At 33.9% G+C, this 23,509-nt stretch overlaps 1 protein-coding gene across 1 annotated transcript; it reads left to right on the top strand.

Annotated features, from left to right (window-relative positions):
- Positions 1 to 1,643: 1,643 nt before the first annotated feature.
- LOC132720731 (MAM and LDL-receptor class A domain-containing protein 2-like) lies at positions 1,644 to 22,628 on the top strand (the record flags this gene model as incomplete). Its single annotated transcript, XM_060704927.1, is given in 26 exon segments — positions 1,644 to 1,906; positions 3,874 to 3,958; positions 4,466 to 4,543; positions 4,818 to 4,964; positions 5,356 to 5,627; positions 6,068 to 6,158; positions 7,050 to 7,193; positions 7,478 to 7,822; positions 8,107 to 8,247; positions 8,597 to 8,853; positions 9,120 to 9,204; positions 9,821 to 9,910; positions 10,259 to 10,402; positions 10,663 to 10,934; positions 11,298 to 11,388; positions 11,502 to 11,734; positions 13,245 to 13,430; positions 13,779 to 13,869; positions 14,179 to 14,254; positions 16,325 to 16,673; positions 17,156 to 17,270; positions 19,549 to 19,805; positions 20,522 to 20,798; positions 21,274 to 21,411; positions 21,812 to 22,068; positions 22,400 to 22,628. Coding segments are annotated over 26 exon segments (4,713 nt in total), but the record flags the coding sequence as incomplete, so codon positions are not given.
- Positions 22,629 to 23,509: the final 881 nt, after the last annotated feature.

Below are 23,509 nucleotides of genomic sequence, written 5' to 3'. Positions count from 1 at the left end.
TTAGAGAGTCCTTCAGTCCGTCTGTCTGTACATAAAAACTGTTTCGTGTGATCACTTTTAAAGAACTTTTTCAACACTTAACATAGGAACCTAAGTGAATGGCCAATGGCCCTTCAGAATGTTGCTTGGGCTCTTACCGGTAGGGGACTTATGGATTGCTTGCAATACTATGATAATTGCTTGTTTACTTGTGTCTTGCGTCACTACTCCAGGAAATATTTGACCTTAAGTCATGTAACTTTACAGAAATGTTCGTCAAAAGGTGTAGTTTTGCACCTGGGGGTTTAATAGTGGTATTATTCAGTATTTGTAGAGTTATTGCTCTTGACTTAGTTATTTTTTTTTCAATTTTCAACTTATATTTTGTGTTTACCCCCAAAAAATTTTTGAAGTCATTTAATATGCATTTGCAAATTTGCAGTTTCCACAATATAAATGTGACAAAACGATTAAGTTTCACATGACACAGGTAAAAACACCACTATTATCTATCACATGTTATCATGTGTCGATCAGGACTAGAACTTATCTTATAAAAGTGAGTTTAAATAGAATTACTGATATACATGTATGTTCTTCTTTTTAGCTCACCTGAGCTTGCTCAGGGTGAGCTTTCAGGATCTTCGAATTTCCATCAAACTTTGTCAGGATGCTTGTCTATGTGATAGCTTAGATAAGTTCGAAAATATGTCATCTCAGATGAAAAACGAGGTCACTGGAGCTTAAAATAGAAAAACCTTGTTAACACTGTAGCGGTCACATTTTTGCCTCAATCATCATCAAACTTGGTCAGGATACTTGCCTAGGTGATAGTTCCGATGAGACTGAACATGGGTTTTCGGATGAAAAACTAGGTCACTGGAGCTAAAAATAGAAAAATCTTATTAACACTCTAGCGGTCACATTTTTGGCTCAATCATCATCAAACTTTGTCAGGGTGCTTGTCTAGCTCGAATAAGTAGGAACATGGGTTATCTTAGATGAAAAACTCTGTTAGATAGCTAAGATATTTAGCATGAAACATCTTCTAATAGGTGTCTATCAAGTTTGTTCAAATAAAAGCCCTGGGGTCAAAATTGGCCCTGCCCCGGGGGTCATTGATTTTCCATATATGTGTACAGTAAAAACTTTAAATTAAAAATTCTTTGAAAAAAAAAACAAATAGCTAGAGTTTTGATACTAAGCATGAAACATCTTCTAGTAAGTGTCTACAATGTTTTTTTTTTCAAATAAAAGCCCTTGGGTCAAAATTGGCCCTGCCCCGGGGGTCATTGATTTTATTTATGTGTATAGCATAATATAGTGTTAATTGATGCTTTTAATATATAGAAAAAAGAAAACTTCATGTAAACGTTTTTTTAACAACATGTGTGCTGTTTTTTGCCTTCATTCATATGACATGCATGTTATGAAATTATTACTTACTTTAAGGTACAAATTATTTTTGTCACAGTATCTCACAAGATACTTCAACTTGATAGTAAAAAAATGTCACAAAAAAAGACACATTCAAATACAATTGTATCTCAAATCTCCATAAATGGTCTAACATTTTCACCATTATTATTTTAAAATTTCACTGTTCTTGAGAACTTGTTTATGTACTGTTTGATATGAATAAATTTATTGTTACTTTTATATAGGACAATACGTATTTATTGAGGCATCAGCTCCAAGAAAGCCTGGAGGTAAAGCTGATCTTAAAAGTTTAAAGTTTGCCCCTACCCAGCCTAAATGTGTGAATTTCTGGTTCAACATGCATGGTAGTAACCTTGGAAGCCTTAGTGTGAAAGTGGTACCAGCAAATAATACCAACAGTAGTACAACAATATGGCAATTAGGACAAGACAAGGGCACAGCATGGATCAATGGACAAGTTGCCTTCTCAAGCAAAGTGCCGTTCTATGTGAGAATCTACAGTGTTGAATTTTTATCCTTGCAAAACATCTGTAAATTGTTTTTTTTTCTTTGAAAGTTGCATGGTATAACAGTATTTATTAGTCTTTCAAATCCATATCAGTGAATTAGATCTTTGCATATTTATTTTATTCTGATTATTGTTATCAAACTTGGAATTTGTTTCTGGATTTATAAGAACTTATTAATAACTAAAAGTCCCAATATTGATATAATGAAAACCTTTAACTAAGAATAAAGAGTTAACCCTTTTTAGCTCACCTGAGCTTGCTCAGGGTGAGCTTTTAGGATCGGTGAATGTCCGTCGTCCGTCGTCCGTCGTCCGTCCGGCCGTCCACAATTGCTTGTGAACACTCTAGCGGTCGCATTTTTGCCTCAATCATCATCAAACTTGGTCAGGATGCTTATCTAGTTGAAAGCTCGGATGAGTTCGAACATGGGTCATCTCGGATGAAAAACTAGGTCACAAGAGCTAAAAATAGAAAAACCTTGTGAACACTCTAGAGGTCACATTTTTGACCCAATCATCATCAAACTTGGTCAGGATGTTTGTCTAGGTGATAGCTTGGATGAGTTCGAACATGGGTCATCTCGGATGAAAAAGTAGGTCACAGGAGCTATAAATAGAAAAAACCTTGTGAACACTCTAGTGGTCACATTTTTGAACCAATCATCATCAAACTTGGTCAGAATGCTTGTCTAGTCAATTGCTTGGATGAGTTCGAACATGGGTCATCTCTGATGAAAAACTAGGTCACAGGAGCTAAAAATAGAAAAACCTTGTGACCACTCTAGTGGTCACATTTTTGACCCAATCATCATCAAACTTTGTCAGGATGCTTGTTTAGATAATAGCTCGGATGAGTTCGAATATGGGTCATCTCGGATGAAAAACTAGGTCACCGGAGCTATAAATAGAAAAACCTTGTGAACACTCTAGTGGTCACATTTTTGCATCAATCATCATCAAACTTGGTCAGGATGCTTATCTAGTTGATAGCTTGGATGAGTTCGAACATGGGTCATCTCGGATGAAAAAGTAGGTCACCAGAGCTAAAAATAGAAAAACCTTGTTAACACTTTAGCGGTCACATTTTTGCATCAATCATCATCAAACTTGATCAAGATGCTTGTCTAGGTGATAGCTCGGATGAGTTCGAACATGGGTCATCTCGGATGAAAAACTAGGTCACAGGAGCTAAAAATAGAAAAACCTTGTTAACACTCTAGTGGTCACAATTTTGACTCAATTGTCATCAAACTTGGTCAGGAAACTTGTCTAGGTCATTGCTGGGAATAAATCGAACATGGGACATTTCGGATGAAAAACTAGGTCACAGGAGCTAAAAATAGAAAAAATCTTGTTAACACTCTAGTGGCTACTGTTGTGATCCAAATATTCTGTTAATTGGTCTGAAAGTTTGTTTTGATGATTTCTAAGTCAAGATCGAACATGGGTCATCTTGGATGAAAAACTAGGTCACACCGCCCAAATATGGAAAAACCTTGTTAACATTCTAGTGGTCACATTTTCGACTCAATTATCATCAAACTTGGTCAGGATGTTTGTCTAGGTAATTGCTTGGATGAGTTCGAAATCGCATGTGAAACTAGGTCACCGGAGCTAAAAATAGAAAAATCTTGTTAACACTCTAGTTGCTACTATTTTGATCCAAGTATCCTAGAAATTGGTCTGAAAGTTTGTTTTGATGATTTCTAGGTCAAGTTTGAATATGTGTCACCTGGGTAAAAAACTAGGTCGCACTGCTCAAATATGGATAATCCTTGTCAACACTGTAGTGGTCACATTTTTGACTCACCTGTCATGAGACTTGGTCAGAATGCTTGTCTAGGTAATTGTTTGGATGAGTTTGATAATTCAGGTGAGCGATCTAGGGCCATCATGGCCCTCTTGTTTGTAATGGAGTTGTGAAATTGTTTTTTGATTTTTTGTAGATTATATTTGAAGCTGTGAGAGGCAATGGTTACCAAGGTGACATCGCTCTTGATGATATATCATTTACAAACTCTCCATGCTTGAGTAAGTAATAATACTTCACCTACATTTACTTTATGAATTATGGCGTTCTTTGTCAATTTTTAGGTGTTACAATTGAGTGCACGTCTACTTCCAAAACTTTAAGTACAACCTCTGATTACCGCATCAGGGAATCATTCAGTTGGCTCAGTGGTCTAGAGCGTTGTCACTCTAAGTGGGTAGTCATGAGTTTGAGTCCTAGCCACAACATGCTGTTTTTTTATGCATTAGCATCTTTCTGTTACAAAATGAAAAATGTACCTAAGATAGGTAAAAAATAGATATTAACTGAAATGAATTTAAAAATATTTAATTAATAAAAAATTGCCAAAATGATGTTTGAGATTTTGATAATTTTTAACTAAATCTATAAACTTCATATGTGTATTGAGAAAAGATATAAAGACCATTTCTTGATTTTTAGCTTTTAAAAAATAAAAAGTTGTGATATAATATTACACAAATAAATAATCATGTGATTTTAAAATGTCAAATTGATATTTTTTCCAGTTCAACCACCAACAGCAGCCACATCAGCAATGCAAACAACTTACTATCCATCAACTGGATCCACTACCCCACCCACAGGTAATATATCAATTATGTTTATCATTTATTTAGAAGTAGATATAAGACTTGGCATGGTAAGAAACAAATGCAATTTTAGGGATAGAATGCACACCATTTCTACATTATATACACATTATTTACGTATGTATTATAAACTATTATGCAACAAGATAATTTTTTAAAGCATAAGATCAGAGGTGTCTGTAAGGTTTTTTAGACCTTTCATTATTTAATACATGTATATACTGTTTGTACTAAAAAGAGTCAGATTGAAAGGTAAATTTTCTTACAGTGCCCCCATCTAGACTGGACTGTACATTTGAGAGAGATTTCTGTCAGTGGGCACAATCTAAAGATGATAAATTTGACTGGACAAGGGCCACTGGTCCTACTTCATCAGGACAGACAGGACCTTCAGTAGATCACACACTTGGAACAGGTTTGTAACTGTTATATAATTATAATGATATATATTTATCATAATTTTGTCCTGAAATTTAAATTAAGGGGTCGGTGCCAGTATTTTCTTTTAATTGATAATTGTTTATAGCAGCAATCTGCCAGAAAACTCCTGGGCATTTTCCTGGCTAAAGGGGAAATGAGCCTTTCATCCAGATTGCAAGTTAGTTGACTATAATGACAGATAAAATCAAAACTATAATGTGTATCTTTATGCATTAAAGTTTTACATACTAAGTGAGTGTTCATCAGCATTAGTAAGCTTTAGAATGAATGTTTAGTTAATTATTAAATTTGAATTATTTATATAATTTAAATGATTGAAATCAATGTAAGTGTTGAAATTTTTCACCATCTTTTTTCTACTTCAGCTCAAGGTCATTATGCTTTCATTGAGACATCAAGTCCAAGACGACTTAATGATACTGCTAGACTAAACAGTCCATCTATTCCTCCACGTGCCAACGCTCAATGCCTGAGATTCTGGTACCACATGTATGGACCCGATGTCAATACACTAAATGTATATGCCAAATTTGGGAGACAGATTGGAACTCCAGTCTGGAGCCATACTGGAACTATCAACAATCAGTGGCATTTCCAAACTGTTGATATAACAAGCACACAAGGAGCTTCCTTCCAGGTAAAGTGGGAATTAAGTTAGTATTAAGTTAGTATTTTTATTAAGAAGCTTTAATAATAGATATAGAAATTATCATGACATATAAAGTTACAATTACATTTGTACAGATAAAAAACAACAACATGTAAATGATAGGAAGAAAATGGAGCATATGACCAACAAGTGATTTTTCACCTTATGTAATAGAGGCCTGTTAAAGGCTTCTTCCCAAAAGAAATTTTCTTAATACAGTTTTCCCAAAGGTTTGAAATTAATCAATTCACTTTGCTTCCCAAACTAGCAATTTTAGCAATAAATCTTCCCAAAATCAAGAAGCTAAGCCCTCTTCCCAATTAAATGAGAAAAAACCACAGCCACCATCTGCTTACTTTTCTATTTTGAACTTATCATTAATAAAGAAAAGAATATGGAATCATACAAAGAAAATTTTATAATTACAGATAGTGTTTGGGGGAGTAAGAGGGACAAGTTACCGTGGTGATATAGCCATTGATGACATTTCATTCTCCACTCAACCATGTCAACAAGCACGTAAGTACAGTGTAACTTCCGAATTCCGGAACTTCTGAAATCCGGAAACTTCTAAAAACCGAACAATTTTTTCGGTCCCGATTTTTTTCCTTCTATTTTCTATTAATATAATACTTCTGAATTCCGGAACTTCTAAATTCTGAATTCCGGACGATATTTTCGTAACATTAGAGTCAAATCAATGCAATTTTACCTCCAAAAACCGGAAATATCCAAAGGTGTGAAATACATTGTAAATTGAGAATGTTTACCCTGCAGGAAGATTTAATCTCCCTATCGATTGTTTACTAATTAGCGGTGATCGTGTAATTTGACACGCGTTTAAAATCACAAACTATGACATGGTATGTTAGAAGTGATGCGGTTAATCAAAGTAATTTACGGCGGTCAGTTAATTTGAAGTGTTTATTAGCGGATTAAATGACAATTAATTGGACAATGTATGCATCAAACGTCTTTAGGGATTTTACTGCATTTGATGTAATAATTAATTAACTACCATCGGACGATATGTAAGTTTATGCAAATAATGTCAACATTTCTACAAACTGATAGAAATTCAAAAGCATTTGCGGGTAAGATAAAAATGTATTCTTTCATTCACATTTTAATCTTGATTGAAAGACTATTATATATGATATTACAGTAATGGCAACATCTTCCTTGACATTTAGTGATGTTAAGTGGCTTAGTCTTGTCCACATTATCATAAACCTCTGAATTCCGGAAACCTCTGAAATCCGAACTTTTTGACAAGTCCCATGGGTGTTCGGTTTTCGGAAGTTACACTGTATACAATTATACTAATTGCTTTGACTTTGTTACACTGGACATACAATACATTCACTGGGTATAAGGCAAAGGTATTTAAGTGATTTGTTCTTATTTCAGCTGGAGCTAAGTGTGACTTTGAGCTTGGTCTATGTGGTTACACTCAGGTTAAGACTGATGTATTTGATTGGTCAAGATCTGTCGGGGGCACCTCGTCTTCTGGAACAGGACCTCGCAATGACCATACATATGGTACCAATAGAGGTAAAACTTATATATCCTTATATTACTTCATATTTGTATTTCATGGTGAATACTGTCATACATGCAGCATAAACAATACTGTAGTTTTACAAGAAACAGATCATAAAAGGGAAAATTATATGCTATTTGTTATTGATTTTATTTGAACAATTAAACCAAACTGCAACATTTTTAATTTTACCATTTCAAACTTTTAAGGTTTCCGTTTTATCTATTATCGTAATAAGCTGTGCCAATTTTAATGTTCATAAATAAGCTAAATTGTGTATATTTTTTTTCTTCAGGTCATTACATGTATATTGAAGCAAGTTCACCTCGTCGTAGAGGAGACGCAGCACAACTTCTCTCCCCTAGTTACTCTTTATCTAGAGGAGGCTGTCTTAACTTCTGGTACAATATGAATGGTGCAAGTATGGGAACACTAAATGTAATTCTTAGACAGGGAACAAGACCACAACGAATCTGGACCAAAACTGGAAACCAGGGAATTGCCTGGCAACTGGCACAAGTTACAATTCCACAAAGTTCTAACTATACATTAATGTTTGAGGGCATTGTAGGCACTGGTTACCAGAGTGATATGGCAATTGATGATATTTCTATAATAAGTGGAGGATGTACATTACCAGGTCAAATATAATTATATATCTGATTACTTGGTATACATTTTCTTTTTTTTTCTTTTTTATTACATTTAGACTTTTTGTTCTCTAACATTAGGTTCAGAGATAGGCTAAATACTTGATGACAAAAATCTATTACTAAATTTCCCAAGTAAATTCTTATCTTTTTCTTTATCAATGATATGATTTTGAAATGAAGATTTTTTTTTTAAAAAAACTTTGTTGTTGTTTTTTTCATAGGTAATTGTTGTTGTTTTTTTCATAGGTAATTGTTGTTGTTTTTTTCATAGGTAATTGTAACTTTGACGATGGCACTATGTGTACATGGACCAATCTAAGAACAGATGATTTTGATTGGCTGATAGGAAATGGAGGGACGTCAAGCAAATATACAGGACCACAGAATGATCACACCCACAATGATAACACAGGTAGGTGTGTCATGTTTCATGCATTGGTATGTGTAAATTAGCATTTCTGTTCCGTTATCAATGAGTCATAGTATATAAAAGGAATATAGAGTTATTAATTGCAAGAACTTTATTCAATATGGTTGAATCGGTAATGTTTGTAAACATGAAGTCATACTTGTTCTACAGATACCACCAACAAGTGTAAATGTATGTAAATAAATTGTAAAGCTATCATTTTATAGTCCTTTATTATTAATTCCATTACCTACTTAAGAGACTTGCTGTCAACAAAGACTTTTTTCACATTTCTGAAAAAAAAAAATTGTTGAAAGGTATGATTATTATTATTAATTGTATATCCTTTTAGGGAAGTATATATTTATCGAGGCAAGTGCTCCTCAAGTAAAGGGAGATACAGCACATGTTACAACCCAGCAGTTTAATCCAACAACTGGTAGTTGTATGAACTTCTGGTACCACATGTATGGTTCTGGTATTGGTCAGCTGTCAGTATATCTGGTTACCGGCACAACAAACCAGACATTGTGGAGGCTTACCGGCGGCAGTCAAGCACAAGCCTGGCAAAATGGTCAAATTGGAATTAAAAGTAGCAAACCGTACAGGGTATTTAAATAGAAATGCTTTTTTATATTTGATAATAATGCATTTAAATATATGTACATCATTTGTGGGAGGGGGTCTCATTATGTTGAAAAATATGTGCAATCATTACTGGAATAAGATTTTTGTTGTTTTATAAAAAAAAAATGACAGAACTTACTGGAACATTTAGAATGATGTTGACTGGCCATTTTTAATTTGCCTTTCAAAATGTTGGATTACTATTTATGGAAGAAGCTTTATGTTGATTATTTCTTTTGACATTGTAGGTTGTAATAGAAGGTGTTAGAGGAAGCTCATATCTTAGTGATATGGCAATAGATGATATCTCATTTACAGCATCTTCCTGTTCAAGTATGTCTGCATTTATACTTTTTTTAATAAACAAGGAATGAAATCCTTATTCTTCTTTTATTTTTATATTAATTAACAAGGAATATGGATATTTATTATTCAGTAAGAAAAGAATAATATACAATATATTTCTTATTCTCACAGTTAACATGGTAGACATACATGTATAATGAATCCTGTTCTTATACAGTAAACACTGTGAATTATTTCTTTTCATTCTTAGATTAATTTTTACAACAATATATATGCATGAATATATAACAACTTTAATCTAATGATATTTCTAATTCTTTTATAGTAAATAACAAACAAAAGGGTTTGTCTCTTCTGTTTATTAAAAATGATTTCACTAGTTCAGTCCAATTTAAAAAAAAAATTATATGTACATGTAGTACTGTAGTGTTTTGTTTTTGTCACTGTTTTTGTTGTTTTTCTTTTGTTGTTGTATTTGTTTTTTTTTTTTTTAACAAAAGGAGTTACTCTGTTAAACTTTAAAAATGTGCTAAAATGAACTTTATGGTAATTGTATGTTTAATATAAACTTATAAAATGTGTACCCATATAGTATGGTATTCTATTCTGTGTTACTATTATACTGGACATGTCATTATTTCAGTAAGTCCAGTAGCAGCTAATCCAAATGGACAAACAACAGTGTCAACAACACCAGGTTCTGTTACCACAGTTACTGTTGGCTCAACACCAAGTATGTAGTATTGTACTATACTCTAATACTGCTTTAATGATATACTGGATGAGTATTGATAAACTTAAAGATGTGTTACACTTATTATATAAGATCTTCATTTATTTGTTTATAAAACTGTTTTAGCAGTTTCCCTAATTGTTCATTATATATATATATATCATGCATGAAATGACACATTTTTGACAAGGTTTGTACACTACTGGAAAAGAATTTCCAAGTTTCAGCCTGTTGGTTTGGAAACAATACAAAATCTTCATTCATTATTTATATTACAGTGAAAAAGAAAATGTTTTTTTTTTTTTTACTCTTTCTAGAGCTTCAAAAGATTATCTGTGTTATTTTCAGCTTTAACAAAATATGACTGTAACTTTGAGCAAGGATTTTGTATGTGGGCCCAATCTCCAGATGATAACTTTGACTGGACAAGAACACAAGGACCAACAGGTTCCAAATCTACTGGGCCAACAAATGACCACACAACTGGAAAACGTTAGCATATTGTTAAATAAACTCTATTCCAATCCATTTTTTAAAGATTTCATATTTGAAACCAAATTTTTTCTCTATGCAAATGGACTCAATCAGACAGAGTTCACAATTTTCATATCTTTTGTTGTTTTTAATGCTTCTGATGGTCACACATATTTGAGATTTTCACATTGAAACAGACTTGTTTTTTTTTTTTTGTATTTGCTGTAATTTTTCTAAAAGTTTTATTCTCCATGTCAATATTCTATCAATATTTTCAGCCAATGGTTGGTATATCTTTATTGAAACATCTGCACCACGCAAGCCAAATGACACGGCCATACTTCAGAGCCCTGTCATACGCGAGACTCAAACCCGCTGTCTGAGCTTCTGGTACCATATGTACGGTACCCATGTCAATACACTTCTAGTCTACCTGAAGTCAAGTACTGTACAAGGTCTTGGAACCAATATTTGGAAACAAACTGGTAACCAAGGGAACAAGTGGATACTTGGGGAAGTTACAATAGCACTATCTTCACCTAGCTACAAGGTACACTATCTTTCAGTTGAACAGTTTGCAAGCATGTCAGTTCCTTTCTTTAATTAACAACTTTTTTTCAGGTATGGTTAACATTGTATTCAGTTTTTGATACAATAAAAGAAACATCTACAATAAGTCGTTTTATAGATGTTAAGTTCTTTCAAGAGTTATTTTATTCATTGCTGATCAGTAATTGACCAAATGTGAATTGATGTATTAACTGACATGCCTAAATATACTATGAAAAATGAAGTAAAACCAAGAAAATTGAACATTGCTTTTAGGCTTTTTCATTTCTTTCAATACATTGTTATTCCTTTAAAAATGGAAAAAAATGTTATGTTTGTAAAGATGATAGACTCTGCTTTTCAGGTTATATTCCAAGCTCTACGAGGAATCAGTTACCGTGGTGACATTGCTCTAGATGATATCAGAATGTCTTTAGGAGCTTGCAAACAAGCAGGTAAGATACTTTAATATGATTTGTATATGACTTCATATATCTGTTAAAACATTTTATTGAAGTGATTATTTTTTTTATTTATCATTAACCAACATGTTCAATTTCTAACACAGCTATGACTTGTGACTTTGAGCAGAGCTCAATTTGCAACTACGTACAGGACCAATCTGACACACCCAACTTTGACTGGACTTGGAAATCTGGTGGTACTGGCTCAGCCAGTACAGGACCACCTTCTGATCACACTACCGGAACCCGAACTGGACATTATATCTACATTGAAACATCAGCACCAAGGCAACCAAATGACACTGCTAGAATTCCTACACCAAACTACACACCACAGGTTAATAATATATACACATAACAAGGATAAAAAGTTTATAAATAAGATTTCCTTGTGAAATAAAATTCTAAGTTGTTTAAAGGATAGAATATATTATATATTACTAGTCATCGCTTGAATAGTGAAATTGACATATCTGATAAGATTTGCATACTCTTCTAAAGAAGTCTTATTATGAATTTTAAAATAAGGTTTTGTTAATGATGATGGAAGAGTGATTACAAGAAACTGCAGATTTGTACTGCATTTTAAGCTCCTTATTAAAATTTCTAATTTCATGCCATCAGGCATATCAATATTGACAGTGTTTAAGTATGCCTTTTTGTGTCGCCTCTACGGAGTAGTGGCGACATATAGGGATCACTTCTCCGTCGTCTGTCTGTCCGTCTGTCTGTCTGTCTGTCCGTCTGTCCGTCCGTCCGTCACAAAACTTGTCCGGACTACTCCTCATAAACTACTGGTGCAATTTCATCCAAACTTTACAGGAATGATCAGTACCAAGTCTAGTTGTGCATATTGTCAGGATTTTCCGGTTCAATGATTTTTGTCAGAGTTATGGCCCTTTAATAATTTTTAATTTTAAAGTTTGTCCGGACTACTTCTCTTATACCTTTAATGCAATTTCAATGAAACTTTACAGGATTGATCTGTAGCTCAAGTCCTTGCGCATATTGCACGGGTTTTCCGGTTGAATGAGTTTTGGCCGAGTTATGGCCCTTTGATAAAAAGGTTTCTTTTTCTGTGTGTTGCCAGATACACAAAAGCTTGTCCGGACTACTCCTCATCAACTACTGGTGCAATTTCATCCAAACTTTTCAGGAATGATCAGTACCATGTCTAGTTGTGCATATTGTCAGCATTTTCCGGTTCAATGATTTTTGTTTGAGTTATGGCCCTTTAATAAACTTTATTTTTAAAGTTTGTCCAGACTACTTCTCTTATACCACTTATGCAGTTTCAATGAAACTTTACAGGATTGATCTGTAGCTCAAGTCCTTGCACATATTGCACGGGTTTTCCGGTTGAATGATTTTTGGCCGAGTTATGGCCCTTTGATAAAAAGGTGTTTTTTTCTGTGTGTTGCCAGATACGCAAAAGCTTGTCCGGACTACTCCTCATAAACTACTGGTGCAATTTTATCCAAACTGTACAGGAATGATCAGTACAAAGTGGTTAGTCTAGTTGTGCACTGTCCGTCTGTCTGTCCGTCTGTCACAAAATTTGTCCCAACATGAAATTGGCCATCATGAGGCGACACATGTGATTACTGATCGCTCTTGTATTACATGTACTTAAAAAAAGCTAGGACAAGCAATGGAAGATAAGCTTTGTATTATCTTTTGTCAAATATATGGTAAAAGTACTATGCTTATAGATTGATTGGCAATTGGGTGCATCTGCCAAAGACCGCTTATCTAGTTAAAAGTTGCTTGTCATTTTATATCTTTTCCCAGAGATAAGCATTAATAACTGGATTTTAATCAGTATAATATTTCTGTTATATTTTTAGAGTTCAGCCCCTGTGTGTGTCAAGTTTTGGACACATATGTTTGGAGTTGATGTCAACACACTGAATGTATATCTTGTTAACAGTCAACAGCCCTCTAAGAGAAACCTAATATGGACACGTTCACTAAACCAGGGTAATGCATGTAGACAAGCAGCTGTCACTGCTAACCCTAGTGGTCAATACAAGGTATGCACAATTAATTATTGTATGCTTTGTATAATGAGCTTGGTCTGCTATATATTTTGATGTTTTATCCTTATTTGTAGAGGTATAAAGATAAAGCAAATTAAATTAAATAAATCTAAAATTGGGCTGTACATTATAGAATCAAGCATGTTCAGAGTAGATAGAAAATGGCATGTCCTAAGTGTGGGACATTTTACATTTTACTTGCTTACTTTAATGTAATAAAGCATTTGACATTTTACTTGCTTACTTTAATGTAATAAAGCATTTGAAGTTAAGCAATGTAATAATATGACTGTGAAAATTGCAATATAAAGTCATAATGCAGCAGCATTTGTTTATTTCCAGATTGTGTTTGAAGGAATTAGAGGAAAAGGTTACCATGGTGATATAGCAATAGATGATGTCTCTATCTCAAATGGGGCTTGTAGTGGACAAGGTTTGTAAAAATTGTTATAAATATTTGTAAGATATAACTATCTGTTATTTATTTGGTTCTTACTTAATTGATGCTCATTATGTTGAGAGACAGATTTTATTTTCAATCTTATTTTAAGTCACTGATATTCTTTTGAACAGACAAATTTTGAAGAAAAAAAAAATTATTATTTTTTAGCCTGATATAAAAATCATTTTGAATCTTTCTATAATGTCATAGGATCATATGTTTAATCTAGATTTTTTTAACCAATGACTATAGGCTAATTATCTTTTTTAAAAACAAATGTATACATTTATAATTGTACAGGAGACAAATGTGACTTTGAGAAAGATGCATGTTTCTGGAAGAACATAAACCAAGGGGATGATTTTGATTGGTTAAAGTTACATTAAATAAATATGTAAAAATATTTTGCCGTCAGCCTAAAAAACAAGCATTATACAGTTTCATAAAACTTTTTAACAGTTATGTTGTAAATCTCATCAAATATTGTTCATAAATAAGGATTTTAAACGGAAAACCCCACGGTAACACTAAAGTTCGTATACGAATTTTAGCATGCAAATGAAGACAATAATCAGCTCGTGTATGCGCTTCGTTACATTGTTATAGTCGCTGTCCGGAACACAGTAAATATGAGATTTTCTTGTGCAAACACACTTTTAACGTTTTAGCTTCACGGTGAACTAGGCCTGTGGTTCAGAAAAAAGTAATCATCTCATAAAAAGGATTAAATTTGTATGAAACATCCGTTACAATGCGGAAATATACCGTTAGATTAGAACTGCTGCACATAGTCATGTTTGTTGTTTTAATATTGATGTACGGATGAACCGAGGGCGGAGTTTCTCATGCAAACAGAAATGATTATTATTGTACTTCCGATTTCGCCACAATGAGTTTGCCCATTTTTAGCTCACCTGTCACAAAGTGACAGGGTGAGCTTTTGTGATCGCTTTTCGTCCGGCGTCCGTCCGTCGTCCGTCGTCCGTAAACTTTTACTTTAAATGACATCTCCTCATAAACCACAAGGCCAATTTCATCCAAACTTCACAGGAATGTTCCTTTGGTGGTCACCTTTAAAAATTGTTCAAAGAATTTAATTCCATGCAGAACTCTGGTTGCCATGGCAACCGAAAGAAAAAACTTTAAATATCTTCTTTTAAAAAACCATAAGAGCTAGAGCTTAGATATTTGGCATGAAACATCTTCTAGTGAGTGTCTACCAAGTTTGTTCAAATAAAAGCCCTGGGGTCAAAATTGGCCCCGCCCCGGGGGTCATTGATTTTCCCTATATGCATATAGTAAAATCTTAAAAAATCTTCTTTTAAAGAACTCAAAGAGCTATGGCTAAGATATTGAGCATCAAACATGTTCTAATAGGTGTCTACCAAGTTTGTTCAAAGAAAAACCCTGGGGTCAAAATTGGCCCCGCCCCAGGGGGTAATTGATTTTCCCTATATGCATATAGTAAAAACTTAAAAAATCTTCTTTTAAAGAACCAAAAGAGTTAGAGCTAAGATATTTAGCATGAAACATGTTCTAATAAGTGTCTACCAAGTTTGTTCAAATAAAAGCCCTGGGGTCAAAATTGACCCCGCCCCGGGGGTCATTGATTTTCCCTATATATGCATATAGTAAAAACTTAAAAAATCTTCTTTTAAAGAACTCAAAGAGCTATGGTTAAGATATTTAGCATCAAACATGTTCTAATAGGTGTCTACCAAGTTTGTTCAAATAAAAGCCCTGGGGTCAAAATTGGCCCCGCCCCGGGGGTCATTGATTTTCCTTATATGTGTATAGCAAAAACTTAAAAAATCTTTTTTGGAAAAACCCAAATAGCTAGAGTTAAGATATTAAGCATGAAACATCTTTTAGTGAGTGTCTACAAAGTTTGTTCAAATAAAAGACCTTGGGTCAAAATTGGCCCCGCCCCGGGGTCATTGATTTTCCTTATATGTGTATAGCAAAAACTTAAAATCTTCTTTGAAAAAACCCAAATAGCTAGAGTTTAGATATTAGGCATGAAACATATTCTAGTAAGTGTCTACAAAGTTTGTTCAAATAAAAACCCTGGGGTCATAACTGGCCCGGCCCCAGGGGTGTCATTGTTTTTAACTATATGTGTATAGTAAAAACTTAAAAAAAATCTTCTTTTAAATAGCCCAATGAGCTAGAGCTTAGATGTTTAGCATGAAACATCTTCTTATGGGTGTCTACCAAGTTTGTGCAAATAAAAGCCCTTTGGTTAAATTGGCCCTGCAACGTTTGGGGGGGGGGCTATATACAGGTGAGCGACCTTAGGGCCATCATGGCCCTCTTGTTTATGCTTATAAAACTTATTTTGGTTGTCTTGACACCAAAATAAAATCTGGAGTCGATATGAAACCAAATTTATTTATAAATTGTCGCCATTTCTGTTTTTATGAAATTTATTTAATGTAGCTTTAAGATCTCGTGGGAAAACAGGCAGTTCATTTACTGGACCAAGTACAGATCACACACAAGGAACCAACTCTGGATACTACATGTTTATTGAAACAAGTGCCCCTAGGGTTAAAGGTGACAAGGCAAGGCTGATCAGTAAGGTTTATCCACCGTCAGGACCAAAATGTTTCAACTTTTACTTCTACATGTATGGTGCTGACATTGGATCTCTCAATGTTTACGTTCTGACCAACGCCTCATCATCAGCTTTCTCCTCGGAAGCATTGAAATGGACAATGTCTGGAGAGAATCCAAACAATTGGGAGCAGGGATCATTCAATCTCACTTCCCAGTATACATCAAACCCATATGAGGTATTTACTTTCGAAATGTTGATGCATTAGAAATAACACTCTTAGCTATCTTAATCATTGACTTTTGTGAATTTTGAGTGGTCCATTTAAAGTTAAAGAAATTTCCACATCAAAATACAAAACATAAACTACCTACAGTATAGAACACAAATGTGCAGACAGGCCTAGCTCTATACTGGTGGCAAGGACAGTTCACTTTCTGTTCCAGCAGAATATTGGTTAAGGCTTGGTTATTTCTTATGGAAAATGTTATATTACATTATTTCTAAATAGAAAAGTACTTGTTTATAGAGTATGAGTTACAAACAAACAGTGTTCTTATGTAAAAAGACAAAACAGAGATGTTATTTATTCTATAAATTCTGGTGTATTTTTTTTTAAAACTTTCTTTATAATTTAATCAGTCTGTAATGAGAGTTTCATAAACATTGAATACATAAAGGCTGCAATAGGTTAACAAGGCAAATCTGTGTCTGTTTCAGATAATATTTGAAGGAATTAGAGGGAAGGGTTATAGAGGAGACATTGCTATTGATGATACAGCATTAGTTGATGGTGGATGTACACAATTTCCAGATAACTCTCAACCAAGTAAATGTAAGCTTACAATTATCACCCTTTCCTTCAATAACTGCACATGACCTTTTTTCTATAGTTATTTTGTTAATAAATTAATAATAAAGATTGATCGCTGAACCAAATTTAGATTTTTTTTTCCTTAAGTTAAAGGCAATTGCCAATTTTTGTGTCTAGTCTAATGGCTGTGTTATAGATAAATTTTGCAGGGAAAATATATACATTTTAGACAAGTCTTGAAGAAAAATACATTTGTGTCTGAAGTTAAATGGTGTTAATTATACCCCCAAAAACGAAGTTTGGGGGGGTATATAGGAGTCACCCGGTGGTCGGTCGGTCGGTTGGTCGGTCGGTCGGTCGGTCCAGACGTCCGTTGCATTTTCCTTGTCCGGAGCATAACTTGAAAACTAATGGTTGGAATTCAATATAACTACATACAATGGTCAAGCACATTGAGAGGAAGTGCAGTGCACAAGAACCATAACTCTATCTTGACTAATTACAGAGTTATTGCCCTTTGTTACTTTTCCTTGTCCGGGGCATAACTTGAAAACTACTGGTTGGAATACAAAACAACTTCATACAATTGTCAAACACAATAAGGGGAAGTGCAGTGCACAAGAACCATAACTCTATCTAAAGTAATTACAGAGTTATTGCCCTTTGTTGCTTTTTCATTGCTTTTTTATTTTGTCCGTTGCATTTTCCTTGTTCGGAGCATAACTTGAAGACTAATGGTTGGAATTCAATATAACTACATACAATGGTCAAGCACATTGAGAGGAAGTGCAGTGCGTAAGAAGCATAAATCTATCTTGACTAATTACAGAGTTATTGCCCTTTGTTACTTTTCCTTGTCCGTGGCATAACTTGAAAACTACTGGTTGGAATTCAAAACAATTTCATACAATTGTCAAACACAATAAGGGGAAGTGCAGTGCACAAGAACCATAACTCTATCTAAAGTAATTACAGAGTTATTGCCCTTTGTTGCTTTTCCATCGCCTTCTTTTTTTTGTCTGGACCATAACTTGAAGACTAATGGTTGGAATTCAATATAACTACATACAATGGTCAAGCACATTGAGAGGAAGTGCAGTGCATAAGAACCATAACTCTATCTAAAGTAATTACAGAGTTATTGCCCTTTATTACTTTACCATTGCTTTCTTTTGTCCGGACCATAACTTGAAGACTAATTGTTGCAATTCATTATAACTTCATACAATGGTCCAGCACATTGAGAGGAAGTGCAGTGCACAAGAACCATAACTCCATTTTGACTTATTACAGAGTTACTGCCCTTTGTTTCTTTTCCTTGTCCAGAGCATGACTTTAAAACTACTGGTTGGAATCCAAAACAACTTCATACAATGGCCAAGAACAATAAGGGGAAGTGCAGTGCACAAGAACCATAACTCCATCTTGACTAATTACAGAGTTATTGCCCTTTGTTACTTTTCCATTGCTTTCTTTTGTCCGGACCATAACTTGAAGACTTATTGTTGGAATTCATTATAACTTCATACAATGGTCAAGCACATTGAGAGGAAGTACAGTGCATAAGAACCATAACTCCATCTTGACTAATTACAGAGTTACTGCCCTTTGTTACTTTTCCTTGTCCAGAGCATGACTTGAAAACTACTGGTTGGAATTCAAAACAACTTCATACAATGGTCAAGCACAATAAGGGGAAGTGCAGTGCACAAGAACCATAACTCCATCTTGACTAATTACAGAGTTATTGCCCTTTGTTACTTTTCCTTGTCCAGAGCATAACTTGAAAACTACTGTTTGGAATTCAGTACAACTTCATACAGTTGTCAAGGACATTAAAAGGAAGTGCAGTGCACAAGAGCCATAACTCCATTTTGACAAAATACAGAGTTACTGCCCTTTGATACTTTTCCTTGTCCGGAGCATAACTTAAAATGTACTGGTTGGAATTCAAAACAACTTCATACAATGGTCGAGCACAATAAGAGGAAGTGCAGTGCACAAGAACTATAACTCTATCTTCAGTATTTATAGAGTTATTGCCCTTTGTTCTTTTTCTTTGTCTTTCTGGACTTATTACAGAGTAATTCAATTAAACTTTATCAATGGCCAACCATTGAAAGGAAATGCAACATACATGAACCACAATTATCTTTAATTGCCCACAACCATAACTCTATGTTTCAATTCTATTACAAGGTATTCTGTTACTAGTAACATCCTCATTTCCGAAGCAGACTTGTGGGGGTATTAATCACATTTAGTGATAGTTCTAGTTTTAATTTTATTTTTCTTGTAGCATCACTTGGAACAGTCACATGTAACTTTGACTCAGATTACTGTCAATGGATTCAAAGCACCACTGATCAGTTTAACTGGTCACGCATCAATGGCTCTACCTCCAGCCAAGGTACCGGTCCTCTAGGAGACCATACTAGTGCTGGTCAATCAGGGTATGGGACAGGATCATACATTTATATAGAAGCGTCTGGGCGACACACACCTGGTGACAAAGCTGATTTGATGACTCAGATCATACCTAGCACTTCTCCACAGGTAAAAAATGCATATTTACATTGTATATATATTTTTAGCTTGACTATTCGATAAGAATAAGTAGAGCTATTGTAGTCACCCGAGCGTCCGCGTCGGCGTAACCACTTATGTTAAAGTTTTTGTAATAGTTCAAATATTTTCAAAGTCCATTGACATATGGCTTTGAAACTTTGCACACTTGTTCACCATCATGACACCAACCTGTAGACAGGAGGAGGTAACTCTATCAAGCATTTTGACAGAATTATGCCCTTTTTTCGACTTAGAATTTACGTTAAAGTTTTTGTAATAGTTCAAATATTTTACAGGAGTAGGTAACTGTATCAAGCATTATTTTTTACTTTCAAGCACTAGAATAGTCCAGCGTTGCTGTCCTACCGACAGCTCTTGTTTTATGCTTGTTTACCTCTTCAATATATCCTGAAGGTTATTTTACATATAAAATCAAATGGATGAATAATGTTAAATGATTTTTAGGCAAATATAAATGAATAGAAAACGGAAACATTTTGGGGCTTACCAAAATATTGTTTTACTTTTGTCATGAAGTGATTTTAAAAAAATGTAAAATGAACATAAACATAAGAGTATATGTCATTGGTTAGTGTGGGGATAAAATGTATGGATCTTTTACATAAAGATGTTGATCCTGTTAAAAGCAGAATAAAAAGTTTTCATGTTTATTTATTGAAACTTTTTTCTTACTTTAAATTCAGGGCAGATGCTTTTCCTTCTGGTATCATATGTATGGTGGATCTATAGGGAAATTAAACATCTACAGTATATCAGGGGGACAGCAGACATTACTCTGGACGAAATCTGGTACTCAAGGAAACAAATGGCAACAAGCAAGTCTTAACTACGTCAGTAAAACTGATTTTAAGATGATGATAGAAGGAACAACAACAGGTGGTTACCGTGGTGATATAGCTGTAGATGATGTATATCTAGAGTCAGTACCCTGTTCACAGTCAATTGTTATCACAAAGACAAGTAAGTTTACATTAAAACAAATAACAATCATAAAAGTGTTAAATACCATGTTAAAAAAAATCCCCACAACTGTAAAACACAGTTTTCATCCCATTTGATAGTTTAAATACCTTGCTCTGAGACATCCTGAACAGATTTATTTCCATATTATTTTTAGTCAGCAACTGTCATAAGAAATTGCCTTTTTGTGTTTAATGCAGCTGGTATTACAAATTGTAGATATTTGATATTTGTTTACATATAGACTTACATGATTTCTAAGTAAACATTAAATTTTGTAGTATTTCAACATGATTAATCACTTTTGCATTAAGTTATAGTCTAGATATTTTTAAAACTTATCATAATTTTTAAGTACATTTTGTAAATGTTATTTGTTATGAAAGGTATAGATACTATCAATGATTCAGGGTTTTGTTTTTAATTTATCTAAAATTAATTGAGAATTCTTACAATTATTATCTATGAATTTCAGAGACCTGCACATTTGAGTCTGGACTTTGTGGTTGGACACAGGACACAACAGATAACTTTGATTGGACACTAAATGGCAACAAGACAACAAGTTCAGGAACAGGTCCAACCACTGACCACACCTTCCAAACTGGACAAGGTAAATTTCATTTATACCAAGATTTTATATCAAAGTACATTGATAACTTAGAAATATAATCTAATTTTCATTTTTTTCCCATCAAAAGTGATGCATAATGCTTTTTTTTCTTAAAGAATATGTGATATGGAAGTTTTTTGGATTAGATGAAGTTCATTAGAACTGTGAAGTGATCGTGAATGTGTCTATTTTTTGTTACATTTAAAGAAAAGAATACATTGTACTAGGTTTGCACATTCTTTGTAATAGATTTGATACTAAATATTGATATTCATGAATGTTATAATTTAAAAAAAAATTTTTTATATAAGGTACCTTCTTTGATTACAAAACTTAACTCACTCATTGCTTAATATTAACTAGCCACAAGTAAATTTTCTATGTTGTTTTTTTGTTTCAGGACATTATTTGTATATTGAGGCATCAGCTCCAAGGAAGACGGGAGACAGGGCACGTATAATGACACCCAGCTATCCAGCCACCAATGGAGAGTGTGTCCAGTTTTACTATCACATGTATGGTACAGGTATGGGGAAACTCATCGTTCATACTATGTCTAATGGTCAGATAACTGGAGACGTCTTAACTATCTCTGGTAACCAAGGAAACAAGTGGATTCGTGGAACAGCAACAGTTCAAAGTTCGATTTCATATCAGGTAATTTATATACACCTTTTTTTTTTAAATTCATGAAAATAGATTGTGTTGTAAATGCAGTTCTATCAAACTTTGTACTGGAAATTTTATAAAGATTCACAAGCTTAATTTTCTCTAATCAATATTCATGTAATTCAATCCTGTGAGGTCTTCTCTTATTTTCCTTTTTCCATGTTAATACTTATCTAAAATGTGGCCTACGTCACACTATTTCACATCTAGATAGAGGTTTTGATACATAAAAATAATAGTTAACAAGTCTAAAGACATTTTGTAAGTATTGTGTTATCATATTATAGGTTTATGATAGTGTGTGATTTGTTTGTTACAGCTTGTATTTGAAGGAATCAGAGGGACTACATTCTCTAGTGACATTGCCATTGATGATTTCAAAGTCACTTCTGGGCCATGTGCAGCCCCAGCATCATGTAACTTTGAGAAAGATCTCTGTGGTTTTACAAATGTTGTAGGTGATCAGTTTGACTGGACAAGAGATAATGGAGGTACCCCTTCATCAACAACAGGGCCTCACAATGATCATACTACCAATTCTGCTGCAGGTACTAGTTTAATATATTCATGTATTTACAGTCTTTTGTATTACCTTACAGGCATTTTCTTTGACAAATTTTGTTGGGTAATCAAATAATTACAAGAAAAATGGTGAGCAAATAAGGTAAGATAAAGCTAGTTACAATTGACGAGAATCATTGTATTCTTTCCAACCATTTTTGTATTTAGTATATTTAATAAAAATTGATAGATCCCTACAATGAACTTTAATGAATAGCAATAAAGTTTTAACCACAGCGGTGAGGGGCAAGTGGTTTGAAGTCAACGACCTTAACCACTCGGCCACGGACGCCCCCTATATTTATATTACTTATGGTCTTACAAATACTAATTTAATCTTTATGTGAGACATAAAGTAGACAATTATGCTGCATTTTATGATATAAACGAGATTTTTTAGAATGATTTGATATTATTTTCAGGTTACTATGTATTTATTGAGACAAGTGCACCGAGGAAAGTTGGAGATAAGGCATGGTTGAAGAGTGATCAGTTAACACCCACTACAGGATCATGTTTAACTTTCTGGTACAATATGTATGGACAAGGTAAAATATAGCTTTTGTTATGGCTTTTAATCAGAATAAATCATTGAATGGAAAATGTCTATTTAGAATGCTAAAAGAGCACAGTTATGGCTAACTTGTACACTTTATTATATTGTTTATATATGTATAACCTAATTTCGACATCGCACTTTACAGTATGCGACATTTTCGCGCCCTTTTCAAACACTACTTCTTAGGTAGCATCTACGGTTTTCCATGTAATAATAGTATAAGCTTTGTCCGTTGAGGGTCCGGTATTTCGACATGGTGATCCTAAATTCGACACCCTAATTAAGGTTTCAGAAATACACTAAAAGTTC

The sequence above is a fragment of the Ruditapes philippinarum genome, unplaced genomic scaffold (assembly GCF_026571515.1).
Source record: "Ruditapes philippinarum isolate M1 unplaced genomic scaffold, ASM2657151v2 ctg17787_1_1_1_1, whole genome shotgun sequence".
Lineage (NCBI taxonomy): Eukaryota > Metazoa > Mollusca > Bivalvia > Venerida > Veneridae > Ruditapes > Ruditapes philippinarum.
This window is presented reverse-complemented; position numbering and strand designations above follow the sequence as displayed.